General features: G+C 34.2%; 1 protein-coding gene across 1 annotated transcript; it reads right to left on the reverse strand.

The window, feature by feature from the left end:
• Positions 1-7,292: 7,292 nt before the first annotated feature.
• On the reverse strand, positions 7,293-12,764 carry LOC131636585 (quinolinate synthase, chloroplastic). Its single transcript, XM_058907195.1, has 7 exons — positions 11,920-12,764; positions 9,680-9,964; positions 9,305-9,520; positions 8,993-9,172; positions 8,255-8,755; positions 7,945-8,106; positions 7,293-7,858 (listed from the first exon to the last, which is right to left on the reverse strand). The coding sequence occupies exons 1-7, from the start codon at positions 12,607-12,609 to the stop codon at positions 7,787-7,789; spliced, it is 2,106 nt and encodes a 701-aa protein (XP_058763178.1). The 5' UTR covers positions 12,610-12,764; the 3' UTR covers positions 7,293-7,786.
• Between the last annotated feature and the right edge of the window lie 948 nt (positions 12,765-13,712).

Here is a 13,712-nt window from a genome sequence, read left to right on the forward strand (position 1 = left end):
AAGTTAAAAAAAATTCAAAAAAAAAAAAACTTCGGAGATGAATCTCCGAAGCAGGGGCAGTTTTGGTTTTTCGCTGGGGGTGACCCCCATAGGGAGGTGGGTAAAGAAATTTTCAAAATCTATGCACCATGCATAGATTATTATGGACCCTTGGATCAAATTCTAGACATCAATTGTTATTACTCAATACTCAATACTCAATACTCAATACTCAATATTCAATACTCGATTAAAAACATGATCCAATGGCTTATGTAGGCTTATGCATGGTGCATAAGTAAAATCCTTATGCATATTAGCCAAAGCCAATAAATAATATGTAAACATTTATCGTATTTTTTGAATGATATTTATTTTAATTTATATATCAATAAAAATAAAATATTATTATTTATAAATAATATTATTTTTATTTGAAATAAAATTATTATATATTTAATTTTATGTTTATTTTTTAATATGTTGACGTTGATAATAATAAGATTAAAATACCCTAGTTAATAGTTTAGTTAAATACCTCTGTCTCATCCCTTATCTATATTTTAAGATCCATTTTAGTCTCTTATTTTTAAAAAGATAAATTTGATCATTTTTTTCTTTAAATTGTCTCATATACGTCCTTTTAGTCTATTTCCTATTAACATTGTCTATTTTTGCATGTGTGACATCCTAGCTAGTTGACATCTATTCACCACATTCTCTATTTTCTTTGAACCCAAGAAAATTCAAAATTTTCAAACTCGGGAAAAATCCAAAAACGTATATTCATCAACCCAAAAATGTATATTCATCAAAATCGCCATATCCTCCAAATTCTTTCACCTCTCAAAACACACATTCATATATGAAACCTCCACCGCTAATTCATGATTCTTTTTTGTGATTTTTTATTTTGTTTTCTCATACACCAAATAATAGGAAGATATTGTATCCTCCTGCTTATGTATTCATCTTCTCTGTCTAAGCGGATTTTTTTTATTTGACAAAATAAGATATGTCTTATATATATTTTATTTAATAGAAAGAGAATAAGGGAAAGAAAATAATCCAATGTATTTTGAAATTCAACTTTTGAGTTATGTTTCAAATCGAAAGAAATTCTTTACCTTTGTATAGTTTTTCAAAAGTATCTCTTCTAATTGATCCTCATTTCTTTTGATATAGAGGCTCTCAATACTCTAAGGAACAATTTGGGTTTTCACATTTTGGTATAACAATTTCATTGGGCCATTGCTTTGGGCTCGACAAACTAGCAGGATCAGTAGCGCTATAAATTTGGTCTAACATAACTGGGGATGTGTAATACGGTGAACTGACTTTTAAAGAAATGTCGCGGTTAAGCAAGAGTCGCCACCGACTTTTATTTTGTCCAACATCTTGGAAGGGTAAAAAGAACAGAAAAAGACCCTTTCTTAAGAAAACGGGCTCGGGAGGTAGATTATGAAAAGGGAAGGTGTAAGCACCCTTTTCATCCGTAGTTGTCTACGGGCTCTTAATTTACTTAGCTCATGTTTGTTTTGTTTGATTTGAGTTGAAAAGGGACATAAGGACTTTAGCGTAAATGCGTAGCCTTAGTCTTTGAAATAGTATTGAAAAAAAGAGTTTTTTAATCAAGCTAGGCATATTAAGAGCACTACCCTACATTAGTCTTTTTCTATGCCTTTTATCCTTCTAAGAAAGGGGTAGGGCTATCCTTAACATTTAGGGTAGGTAGTCCTATTGATTGGACGTGTTCGGGACAGTCGAAGGGTCATCGAGGTCGTTGAAAGCAACAGGTAGAGGTACCTTTAGCAAATTCGAAGGGACGATTGTCACTTTTTCGTAGGCAACAATCGAGGGTCATCGAGGGACTTAGTGACGATTTTATATTGAGGGACTTTTGCTAATGGGTACCTCTACATTTCGAGGGACACGACCTTTTTATTCGTAAGGCAACCAAGAGGGGCGTACCCTAGAGGTGAGTGTGTGCAGCAATCACGTGTGTTGTGTTCAGATAAATTAATCTTTGAATTAAGTTAGCTACGATTGATTTCATTAGTCTTGTCATACACACCCTAATTACTAACAGTTAAATATGTACAGAAAATTAAAGTGCGGAATGTAAAGTTCCTACGCTATTACAAGGCTTCGGGATGGGGGATTTTACAGATAATAAAGATGCGGGGAAAGTAAACTACGATTATTACAATAAAAGCAATTAAAAGTGAAAAATGGAAATAGATAATGCACAAAAGCTAAACAAATGGTAAATATCCACAATAGATGGTCCAAGTACTCTAGGTACCTTGCACAGAAGAAAAAACGTTAGTACGGATAAAAAAAATGAGGAATGATAAACACTAATCAAGAAATTAATAACAAATAAATTAACTAATATTTATTTTTTTTGGTATTTTTAATGATAAAGAGAAAATTAAACGTATTTTTGGATTTTTAAAATTATATGGATTAATAATAATAATAAAAATTATAGCAAGAATATTAAAGATATCAAGAATAAAATATGGGCTAACGAACAACCTTAAAAAAGAATTGTCAATATTAATTGAGTGTTGGGCCAAGAAGCAAGCCCAAAGAAAAAAAAGAGAAGAGCCTGTCAATGGGGGGTGCAGATGTTAGGGTGGTGAGGATAAGAACTCGGATGGGCATCTATGAGATCATTTAAGCCCAATACAAAATAATGAAACCCTAAAACTTGTAATGAGGACCCACTCCCTCACTCAAACTATCTTTCGGCCCCCTGTTTCTCTGTTTTCAGATCAAAATCTCAACTTTATCAAACATGGTATAGGTTCACACAACATTCTGTTTCTATCTTTCTTATCAAAACATAATAACAAAAAAGTTCATGAATCAAATCTCTCAACATTCTATTCAAACACAACAAATTAATAACACCATCAAATAATGGAAAATTGGTGAGCAGAAAGGTGTTACCGAAATCAAAAACAAGCAACCGTTTGAAGTTGACTCGGCTGAGAGGTATCCATCCGAACTTGTGTGTGGTGGTGGTCTGAGCGAATAGCAGCCTCCGGGGACCTTGCGGTGGTTGTCGTTTGTGCCTCATGGTCGTGGAGAGTCCGATTGCGGAGGAGAAGTCGGATGAGGGAAATCGCGGCGGTTGGGATGTCGTGTTGTTGTGGAACTTCGTCGGTGGATCGTGGTGCAGCCGTGTGGAATCGGACATACTGCTCCAGTTCAACCGATGATGACGTTGAGAGCGAGGTCGATGCTGGACTTCAGTTTAAATCACAGCGAGCTAAACATACATGTTGTGAGTTAGGTTTTCCGGGAGACTTTTGCATCAGAGCTTTGTTCTCTCTTCTTCTCTATGTTCCCTGCAAAACAAATTCCTCTCTTGTTTTTTGGCTTTGTTGTTTATCTGCTCTTTTATGAATTTCTTCTGTCAACCTGTAAACAAATTGAAGAACACAACAATAACACATAATACTCTTATCATTAATTCATTTGGAGGTTTATGAAATAGTTTGTCGGTAGTGTCGATGGATTTACTTTGTTGAATGTTTGTAGGTTAGAGGTGAAATTAGAGATGGTGAGTAATGGTGTTTTGAGTGAGGTAGAAATTGGTGTTGATTTTGTACACAGTGGTTTATGTTATTTGTATTTACATGGTTTACTTGCAGATTCTGTTTCACTGTAACTAAGAATTGCAAAGAAAAGTAAGTAAAGTTTAAAGTTTGTATATGAAATGGTTCATTCTAATGAGAGAAAAAACTTTGTGAACTCTTTGATTAAAGATGGAAAAGAGAAATTGAATTTCTATATAAATACTAGTGTGTTATAATATACTTCCTCCGTCCCAGAAATTCACTTTTTAGATTCATTGAATAATTAATGTATCCGGTCTATATATAGACCAGATACATTAATTATTCAATGAATCAAAAAAGAGAATTTCTCTTATAATTTGGGACAGAGGGAGTATGTACAAAGGTTAGTATAAAAATTAATAGTTAATATATATGAATTTTGTAAAAAAAAAACAGTTAGTGTATGACACTAAAATAAGAATAGTTAGAATAAAATATAACAAAGACCGAGTCATCAGGTATATTATCATATGACTTAACTTTTAAAATTAAAACAGATAAAGGATAGGGGCCTCATGTGTTACTCATCGGCCAAAACATTGTAAAATCATTTGAAAAAGGGAGGCCTCAGGTGTCATCATTGGCCAAGAACAAAGTTAAAAAAACGGAGAAAGTGTTTATGTAAAAAGCTTAAAAAGCAGATAAAATTGTTGGTTGGGAGAGAATGAGAATGGTTGATTAGGATTAGAAAATTGTTGATGAAATTGTTGTTGAAAAGAGAGTGTATGGAGTGCCTATTTATAGACTGAGAATTAGGTTAAAATCACTCATAAAAAGGAAATGATCCAACCCAAAGGCCCATGGACCTTCCTTGATGACCAAGATTAAGAACCTGGACGTACTTGTGTCTAGGTACGTCCAGGTGCAAAAAAGATTAAAAAAAAGTTTAAAAACTAGCAAAGTGCACCCGATAGGATTCGTACTCGTGACTTTCTGTTTGCAAGCCTTTCCTTCTTAATAATTGTGCTATGTTATTTATTTGAAATAAAAAGTCAATTTAAGGTGTATGAAGCATCGACCAACATTGTCCATTTATTAAAATATAAGCAATTTAAGAGTAAACTACTATATTTTAAAATAGACTAAATCGAATATTTATAAAATTCAGGATGCCAATGTAAATGAACCCAAGATTTTATAAAATCCAATTTTTTGAAATAGCTTCGCATATATTATTATTTTTTTTAAAAGTGCGGGCAAATTTTGGGGTACAACAGGATGGCTTAAAGACTAGGTCATTCTTTCAAGTGTAACTCGTACTTCACATCATTGAGTTCTTCATAGGTGTTTTATCCTCTTTTTTTTCAAACTCACCTTGATCTTTCTTAGTATTTACTAATGATGAGACCTTAGGGAATTTGTCTTTATCGTTTCTTGTCACATATTGATTATAATCTCGTGCTTTGGAATTGGCTAGCTTAAACAAAATGGATGCCTTTAAATTTTGTTTCTTAGGCATGTGAATGATTTTTCCCTTATGGAATTAAGCCAAAAAAATGTTTTGATCTTTAGATATTGTTGCATGATTGTGTCTTTAGCCTGATATTCCCCCTTTATTTGTGAGGTGGCTATTTGTCGATCGAATTTTACTACCACTTATTTGGTGTTGGACATTAGGAATTCAAACCTTATTGCAACTTCAAAAATTAGATCGTAATCATTCTCCAAGAGAAGTTCAACTCCACTATCTTTGGTGTTATAAGAGGCATATGTTGAAAAGGTGAATTCAAACATAAAAGGGGATGAATTGTGGATATCCAAGTTAAAAATTGTTTTTCCTTTTTTTTTTTTTTAAATTTTTTATTGAAAGATTTCAAAAGAGTGATGTTTAAAAAACTAATTTTGTGAGTGTGTGACTATATTTTTAATATTAAGAGATATACACCATTATTTACAATATGATCCTAAGAAGATAAAAACAATTGAAGCTGCGGATCTTGTCACACTTTTTGATTCATGTCGTTATTTAATGATATCTAGAATATCTTATCTTGTTAAATCAATAATCAAAATGTGTTCAAACATAAAACCACATTTTTATCCTTTTTTATTATGACAAAACATTTCACAAGAGATGGCTTAACAAGACGCTTTAAGATAGTAATGAAGCATTTAGACCATTTTGTGTTTTTTCTTTAACCTAATTTTGTATGAACATGAAATATGTATGACCTTGTTATCCCACTTAACATGGAGTATTGGTGGTAAGATAAAGATTAAGATATAAAAATTTACTCAATGCATGATAGATACCAAGGCGAATCTTTAGGTTTTAACTAGAGAATATAAACATGTAAAGGAAAAAGTTTATTTATAAGAAGAAAGTTAACCATACTTTGGTTCTTACTTCTTCTACCAGCCTATTTTCCTTATCTTGGTCGATGTAATATGAAGTGATCATGTGAGTTGAGATTTCTTTTTGTATTCTAGAATCTCTTAAGTAACTTTTTAATATTTCGATTTGTTTGACCATTCCCTTGAGATATATCATATGACATTATCAAGAGGCCGATCCTTTAAGGGTTTTCATTATGTGGGCAGATCTTGATGAGGAAATTGGTCTTTTTTATCTTTGTCTTTTCTTTCTAGAAGAATTTTTCCTAAAATACCTACACAATCACTATTCACTACCCTCTACTTTTACAACATTTTTTGGTTTACTTTCATAAAAGGTAATGTGTGTAGTCATTTTACATCATTTTTTGGTTTACTTTCATAAAAGGTAATGTGTGTAGTCATGGTCCATTTGTTATAAATTTGAAAAAAACTTTATTAGAAGTGAAATAATCGAGAAATAAATCTTCATCAGCTTTAGAAAGTGGCAAAGCCTCTTGAAAAATATAAATTTTCTAAGGATATTCATATCCAATTTAGTTAAGAAAAAGAAAGTGATTTCACCACTTCTTATATTAAAAGACTCGGGCGAGATGGTGTGAAGAGCCAACGACAAAAGTTTTTTGATCAAATCAAAGAAGCACTGACCAATCCACTTATGCTTGTACAACCAGTTCCAAGAAGCCTGCTGAAGTAATACATTACATCCATCGATGGATCAATTGATTTTCTGCAACCTCAAGACGACGAAGATGAGACAAAGGTATTATTGGAATGTCTTAATCAACTCCTAAATGTTGCAGAGACTAGATACACCTTTATTGAGAAACTATGTTTGTCTTTATATTTTGCTTGCACCAAACTAAAAGTAATATCTATTACCTAGAGAGGTGTTGGTTTAGTGTAAGATCGACGTAGTCAAGTAGCTTCTCAATAGGCCTATAGTGCAAGGTCATTTACTGAAGTGGGTCATCAAGCTCATTGCTTTTGTGATAAAGAATGCGCCTTTAGGGGAAATCAAGGGTCAAAGGATTACATACTTTTTACCTCAACATCCTTGGGTTGAAGTCAAACATCTGATAATCGAGTCGACTCTAGATAGTGATGATGTTTGATGTATCTAGAATCCACAAGGGAATTGGAGGTGGCATAATAATCACTAGCCCAAAAAGGAAGATTCGGATATTCAGATGGCAGCTAGATCATAAATTCTCTAATAATCAAGTTAAATATGGGGTATTGATTATGAGGCTAAGGATATTAGAAAGCATGGTCTATGATTACAATCATATTCGGATGTTGGGTGATTCTTAGTTAGTAATCAAGCAAATCATTGGTGACTATAAGTGCCTGAATATAAATCTCCAAAGAAGCTGCAAAACAATTAGCAGCTTACAACTTACAAAAGTTTGTCGACGCAATAATCTTACATGTAAGTTGTTTGGAGAATGAGGAAACCATGGCCTTAAGATCCCAACATAACCAAGAGCCAAGCTCCCCAAGAGTCATCGCAAGACAAACTAAGTCACCAAATACCAAAGGGTTTTGGATGGACTAAGTGTTGTGGCTTATTTTTCTATATCTGATACCGAACTTTGTTTTGTGATTAATAATTATAATCAATATTAGAAGTTTCCTATGCTAAGAAAAACTACCATACAACAAAATCTGGCTGTGGTAACTACTACCATATAATAAGAAAACACCTCTCACAAACCTAGCTTTTGTTGCAACGTGGAATTGCTCACAGTAGAGCAGCATATATATAACATTATTTCTCTGGAACAATCTGATCAACCAGCTTCTCTGGGATTAAGAATCTGATCAACCAGCATAATTTATCACACCAACCTTCCACTGTCATTGTTGTGAAGAATCTGATCAACCAGTTTCTCTGGAAGCTTTTTAGTAGCCTGTGCAAGTACCAAAAGGTTAATCTAAAGTGCGTGATTTTCAGTTCATATCAACAGTGTACAAAATGGTATACCAAGAAACTAACCTGAAAGTTCCTCATATGCAAAATTGGTTCACATCCTACGTCTGCCACTGATTGACCATTTGGAGTCTGCAACTTGAATCGCTCTGCTTTGTATGCAGACAACATATTTTCTTCGTCGGGTAGATGATGGCAAACTGTCAGGAGTGAGCTAAGAGAATTCATCTGAAAGGTTAAAGAAACAATCAGATTACAACTAGTCCAAATATAAAAAATCAGTCACTATTGACCAATCTTGATGAGAAAAAGGATAGAGTTGAAGAGTACAACACATCTAATCAAGAACCTATGGTGTACAAAAGACAGATCCTACCTTCATGTAAGGACAAGATGCGCAACCACCGTGAATGGAACAACCCTCCCCGGTAGTTACTCCTGGTACAACAGAAATGTTGATATCACTGGCTTCAACTGAATTTAGACTAGGAGTTGTTTTCGAGATTGAGTCTGATGAAACTGGAAACACTATTTCAACAGTAACTTTTGCTCCTTGAGAAGAGGATTTTGCAGGCTCTAACAGACTTCGAACTGCTGCCACAATGGCAGTCACCATCCCAGATTCTGTTCCTAAGACAAATTGGAGATGGTCATCGATGTTTCTATCCAAAGATTCTTGAACCCTGTCTTTTATGAAATCCAATATATTCTGAGTGGACCCTACTACTCCCATTCCTCTTCTTTTTGCTTCCATAGCCAATGAAAACATCTCTCCAGGTACCTCTAGATGGGCAGTAAGGAATGCATCACAATACATTTCTTTTATCGTATCCACGACTTCATGGCCAAATAGATGATGAACAATGCATGATCCATCCTGGCACCAAAAGGCAAGAGCATATAATCATGACATGTACAATAAATATTGTGAAGCTAATTCTTAAAACACTGAATAAAATCATTTTATGTAGAAAAAAATAGTAGGAAAAAATGGATTCACGCCAAGCCAGCTTCCAAAATGGTGAATGCGAAAAAACCCATATTAATGCAGCGCATCCAATTGCAAATAAAGTGACTTCTTCCTTAAATTTTTAAAACACCCTAAAGACCTTACCTGATAAAAGTAAAGCCGTGGTAGTAATGATTTAATAGAGTCTACATTGTGCTTAGGATGTATCGCAGCAATCTCTTCATCGGTCATTACTGTCATCTGTTGGAACAATTCTACAATATTTGCACCCATGTAAGAATCAGGCCCATAATATATGCTCAAATTTGGCACTTGGGCAAATGCCTGCATAAGAGATAAACATATTAGTTTATAAGAAAAAGCGCTAAACTAGCATTGTTGTGGTCATCATGTGATATACTCATACGACCAATACAACGACAAAGAGGACTACACAAAAGGTTACATAAGACTGACCTGTAGAATAGTCTGGATAACATTTGATGAAGTACAGGTTATTGTTGGCACAAGCTCATGAGCATATGCTTTTGTCTCTAACTTAGTGTTAATGTATATGACATGCAAAGAAGTAGACCTAGAAGCTGGCTCAAGATACTCCATATAAGTAGAGGTAGCTGCAGCATCAGCCAGTGAACAACCAATACGCTCATTTGACATTCTATAAACATCGACCTACAAATAATCCATCAGAAGAAAATTAAAGACTGAGGATTAAGAAGTAGCACTAATACTATATTTTTCTAATCTAAATACTGCAGCGTATATACATGCTTCATACAAGATATTTGTATTAGTTACCAATTTCAATCAACAAACAGGTGAAAGACGTACCTCATTGAAACCAGCTTGATCAAGGATGGCGCGCACATTTTCTGACATAAAGTCCACACCTAGCACTGTTATGAATTTGCATCCAGCTTTTGCCATTTTGACTGCCGAATCTGCCATGACCAATGAATCAGATATATGGATATGAGGCCACTGCTTCTGAGCAGCAGTTAAAATGCCCTGGACTTCAGGATCCATGTAAAAATGTGCAACTACACCAATTTTCTTATCCTTCAGCACATTGACTAGTTCATCAACTTTTAACTTGTTAGGGAACAGGTATTTTGCCTGCAGGAAAGCTAGGTCAAGATTCAATGAAATTATGACATTTGTTGGCATGTCGATAGTCCATGATCCATTCATAATGATGTGATGTAGAAAAGTTACTTGCATAGATAAAGCAATCATGAAACACATGTATTTTTCTAAATTAATGTTCGTCCAAGATAGAGAAAAATGAATCCCAATTTGCGTGAACGGTAGAATGAATGTTTCAAAATGACTGTCGTTTTTGCAAATAAAATTTGTTTCAAAATGAATGTCATTTTCACTTTTCGTAGTAATGATTACTATTTTTCCAATTGTGTCCTTTAATTATTACTATGTACATTACTTCCAACACAGTAATAAGGTTAATTTAGTAAAAATGTAATGTCTGAAGACATTATTACATTCATTAATCCGTGTGCAAAAACCTTAAACGATAGTCATTTTGAAACGGAGGTAGTACTATTTACAACTTAACACTATCCATTTCTTTATCATCCTTGATCAGTACGGCATCTTTGTCTTTTGAGTGTAAGTATGGGCAAATGAACTCCTTAAACTATCTTAAAATTTTTGTTGACCAAATTCAACTATACAAAATCAACTTATAAGTTAGATTATTCTCCACGAACTATAAATACATTTTTCAGATTATATCTCGTCCAATAAAAAATTTCTTATTCTTAACACACTTCTCGTATTTAGAACTGGACATCTTCAGCATGACTCGAGCGGCCAATGACAGATGACTCAACAGATTTTAGATAGACTTGGATACTATCATAAAAACTTTGAATTTGATCTTGCACAAATCTTACAAAACCGAATGTGGACCACTCATACAATATGCGACTTCTCAACAAACTAGAACTAAAACACCCCCAAATATGCTTTGACTTTAGATAAAGTAGAACTTTCAATACAGTTTGTGAAGTAAAAGCACTATGGATAATGTGCTAAGCATATTCATTTAGAAAGTAAACATCTACAATCGTGATAAAAAAAGGTAAATTCACGTATCTCTAACATAACAGGACAAAGTCTAAACACAGGAAAGTATTGCTAAAAAAAGCATCAAATTCTTGCAAGGTGTAATGGAAAAGGACACCACTATTATTTAACTTTTATGGCGGTATCAAGAGATTCTATATATAATGACATCCACAAACAAACAGCCACGTCTCCTCCATTTGAGTGTCTAAATGGATTGGCAAATATCAACGTATTACCGTTACCGACTTGAAAAAAAGGTGTGACCGTGTCGGTCACGTGCATCGACACTTATGATTACATTTAATTTATTTATTTCTTTAAATTTTTATCGGTATCATCGTGTCAATGTCGAAGTCGTATTTGGGATCTCCGTGTGTCATAGACAAATACACATATTACTCATTTAATGTCATAATTTTTAATGTTAGCGTAACTTACTAAGTGTATGTTTGATTTAATTTTTGAAGGAACCAAAAGCAAATTTAGAGGTGTAGCTTTGATTTTTGAATGATTTTAAGGTGTTGTTCTAAAATATCATTGATTTTTCCTCCCGAATTGATTCTCCTTAAAGTTCGAATATCTACTTTTGAGTTTAAATATAATTTCTACTTTTGAGTTTAAATGTGATTTTTATGCTGAAATTTATTATTCAATTCAATTTTATATAAATTTTTTATATAAATTTGTCAAAACTTCAATCACCTTAGTTCAACTCACTTTTACCTACAATTATTTTCACCACATAAGCAAACACTCGCTAAGCATCAAATTCCTCCAATCCAACACTTTGAAAATAGTAATTACTAAATTAATGTGCTTTAATTCTAAATAGGTGAGACACTTATTATAAATGATCTAACTAATCACTTTCGAGTTTTTAAAAGAGCTCAATCCCAAGCAAACAGCCTACCACTAAAATTAAAGTCATAAAAATGTTAGTAATAATGATTGGAAAGAAAATAAAATGAAAAGACAGTGCTAACCTGGGCTTCAGCATAGCTACCCTTAGGAACAAAGCCATCAGCAGTAATAATCAACGAAGGAAAGGGCTCAAACGGAACTTTCCCTTCTTTCTCAGCAACCAACTGTTTCGTCTTTTTCTGCATAGTAACAAGAACATTATGCCACGTGTTCACCCTAGAACGACCGGTTCCCGGTAAACCAACATTAAGAGCCACCAAATCATCCGTTGAAACTTTCAAAACCGCTTCCGGTTCAGACCCATCAAGAACCCAAACCAAACACGCGCAAAACCCTTTCGTGATCTCCGAGTCACTATCAGCCGTTAATCTCACCTTCCCTTCACCGTCGATCTTCACCTCAACCCAAACCCTGGCAGTGCAACCCATAACCCGGTTCGTGTCAACCCGAACCGACTCATCCATCGGTGTTATGAGTCCCGCGTAGTGTAAAAGTCGCTTCATCCTGTCCATTGGCTCGGGAAACGACTGAAACTCATCCGCTAGATGGCGGAGCTTGGAAGGCACTACCAGCTCGGCGGTTTCGGGAAAAGCGACGGTGGAACAGGAAAGAGAGGTGTTGGGTTTGGAATGGATGCATTTGAGAGATTTGAAAAAAGGAAGATTCGGTTGAAGGATGAAACGTTTTGGCTTAAGAACATGGTTTGGGTTGATTGCAATTGAAAACAGGGTGGAAGTAGCAGTTGCAGTCATGGCGGTAAAACTATAGATCACTGTGGATCAAGATGAGTTGAAATGGAGCGAAATTTGAGAAATGAGGACTTAAAATATTATACTAATAAATAATGAAAATTGTAGTGGGAAGTGGAGAATAGGAACATAAAGAAAAGCACTTTAGCTAAAATGGCATGGAATCATTGGTGTGCCCACAGAGGATATGGTGGCTCACGAGAAAACTTGCCCCACGAGGTTACTTTTTGGTCGCTTTTTCTATTCCCATCTATAGATATTAAAGGTTCCACCAAAAGCAAAATATCTACTAGTATTATTATGGGAAAGTTGCACCAGCACATCCACGAAAACTTTTTATCAATAATTAGGTTTTTCAACAAAATTACGTTAATAACCAAAATTTTAAATTAATCATGCAAGTAGTCAAATTTCAAAATAAAAAAAAAAAATTGTCGAGGAAATAATGTGTCATATCTGGTGGCGCATACACTTAAAATTGCATGCATACATCATGTCAGCTAGCGCATATAGTATGGTGGTGCATGCACTCATCTGATATAGTGCATGTGTCATGCATGCAGTGTGGCTCATGTGTTATTTTATTTTTATTTTTATAAATACATGATTCATCTGCACCATTTTACCATATCTTCTCAATTCATTCTTAAATATGTCTTCAAACATTTTTCCGGTGTTTACAATTTTCAAAAGGAATGCTCAAGTTATTTTCTCTGCGACAATACCTCTGATGAAAACCAGGCTTTGGAACACGGAGATGTTCGAGCATTTTCAAAGGAGTTTGATATGTTGGTTAGATGGAGACATTCTTGAAGGTGAACAGATTAGAAGAATTGATAGGTTGGTGAAAGTGTCCAACCAAAACGGAAAAACTCATTCTTGAAAAACTTGTTAAAACCGACAATGATGTCATTTTGATGATGTATGGTTATGATGATATTGTCTTGATTGTTGTAATCTCGTAGATCGATTGATGTGTGTAGTCGTTTTATTTGATTATCGCGTTATTGTTTTAGTCATTTTATGCGTGAATGTCTTTGTTTTAATGTACCTGAATGTTGGATTGAATATGAAAATTAAAGTAGAATTTAAAATCGAATTTCATT

The sequence above is a fragment of the Vicia villosa genome, linkage group LG1, assembly GCF_029867415.1.
Source record: "Vicia villosa cultivar HV-30 ecotype Madison, WI linkage group LG1, Vvil1.0, whole genome shotgun sequence".
Taxonomy (NCBI): domain Eukaryota; kingdom Viridiplantae; phylum Streptophyta; class Magnoliopsida; order Fabales; family Fabaceae; genus Vicia; species Vicia villosa.

Bases quoted from the DNA above. Each gene is read 5' to 3' on its own strand.
- LOC131636585 (XM_058907195.1), bottom strand. From the start codon at position 12,609: ATGACTGCAACTGCTACTTCCACCCTGTTTTCAATTGCAATCAACCCA. The intron at 9,521-9,679 runs GTACGTCTTTCA...GATTATTTGTAG, and splicing joins ATCAAGCTGGTTTCAATGAG to GTCGATGTTTATAGAATGTC. The intron at 8,107-8,254 runs GTAGGATCTGTC...TTAACCTTTCAG, and splicing joins CATCTTGTCCTTACATGAAG to ATGAATTCTCTTAGCTCACT.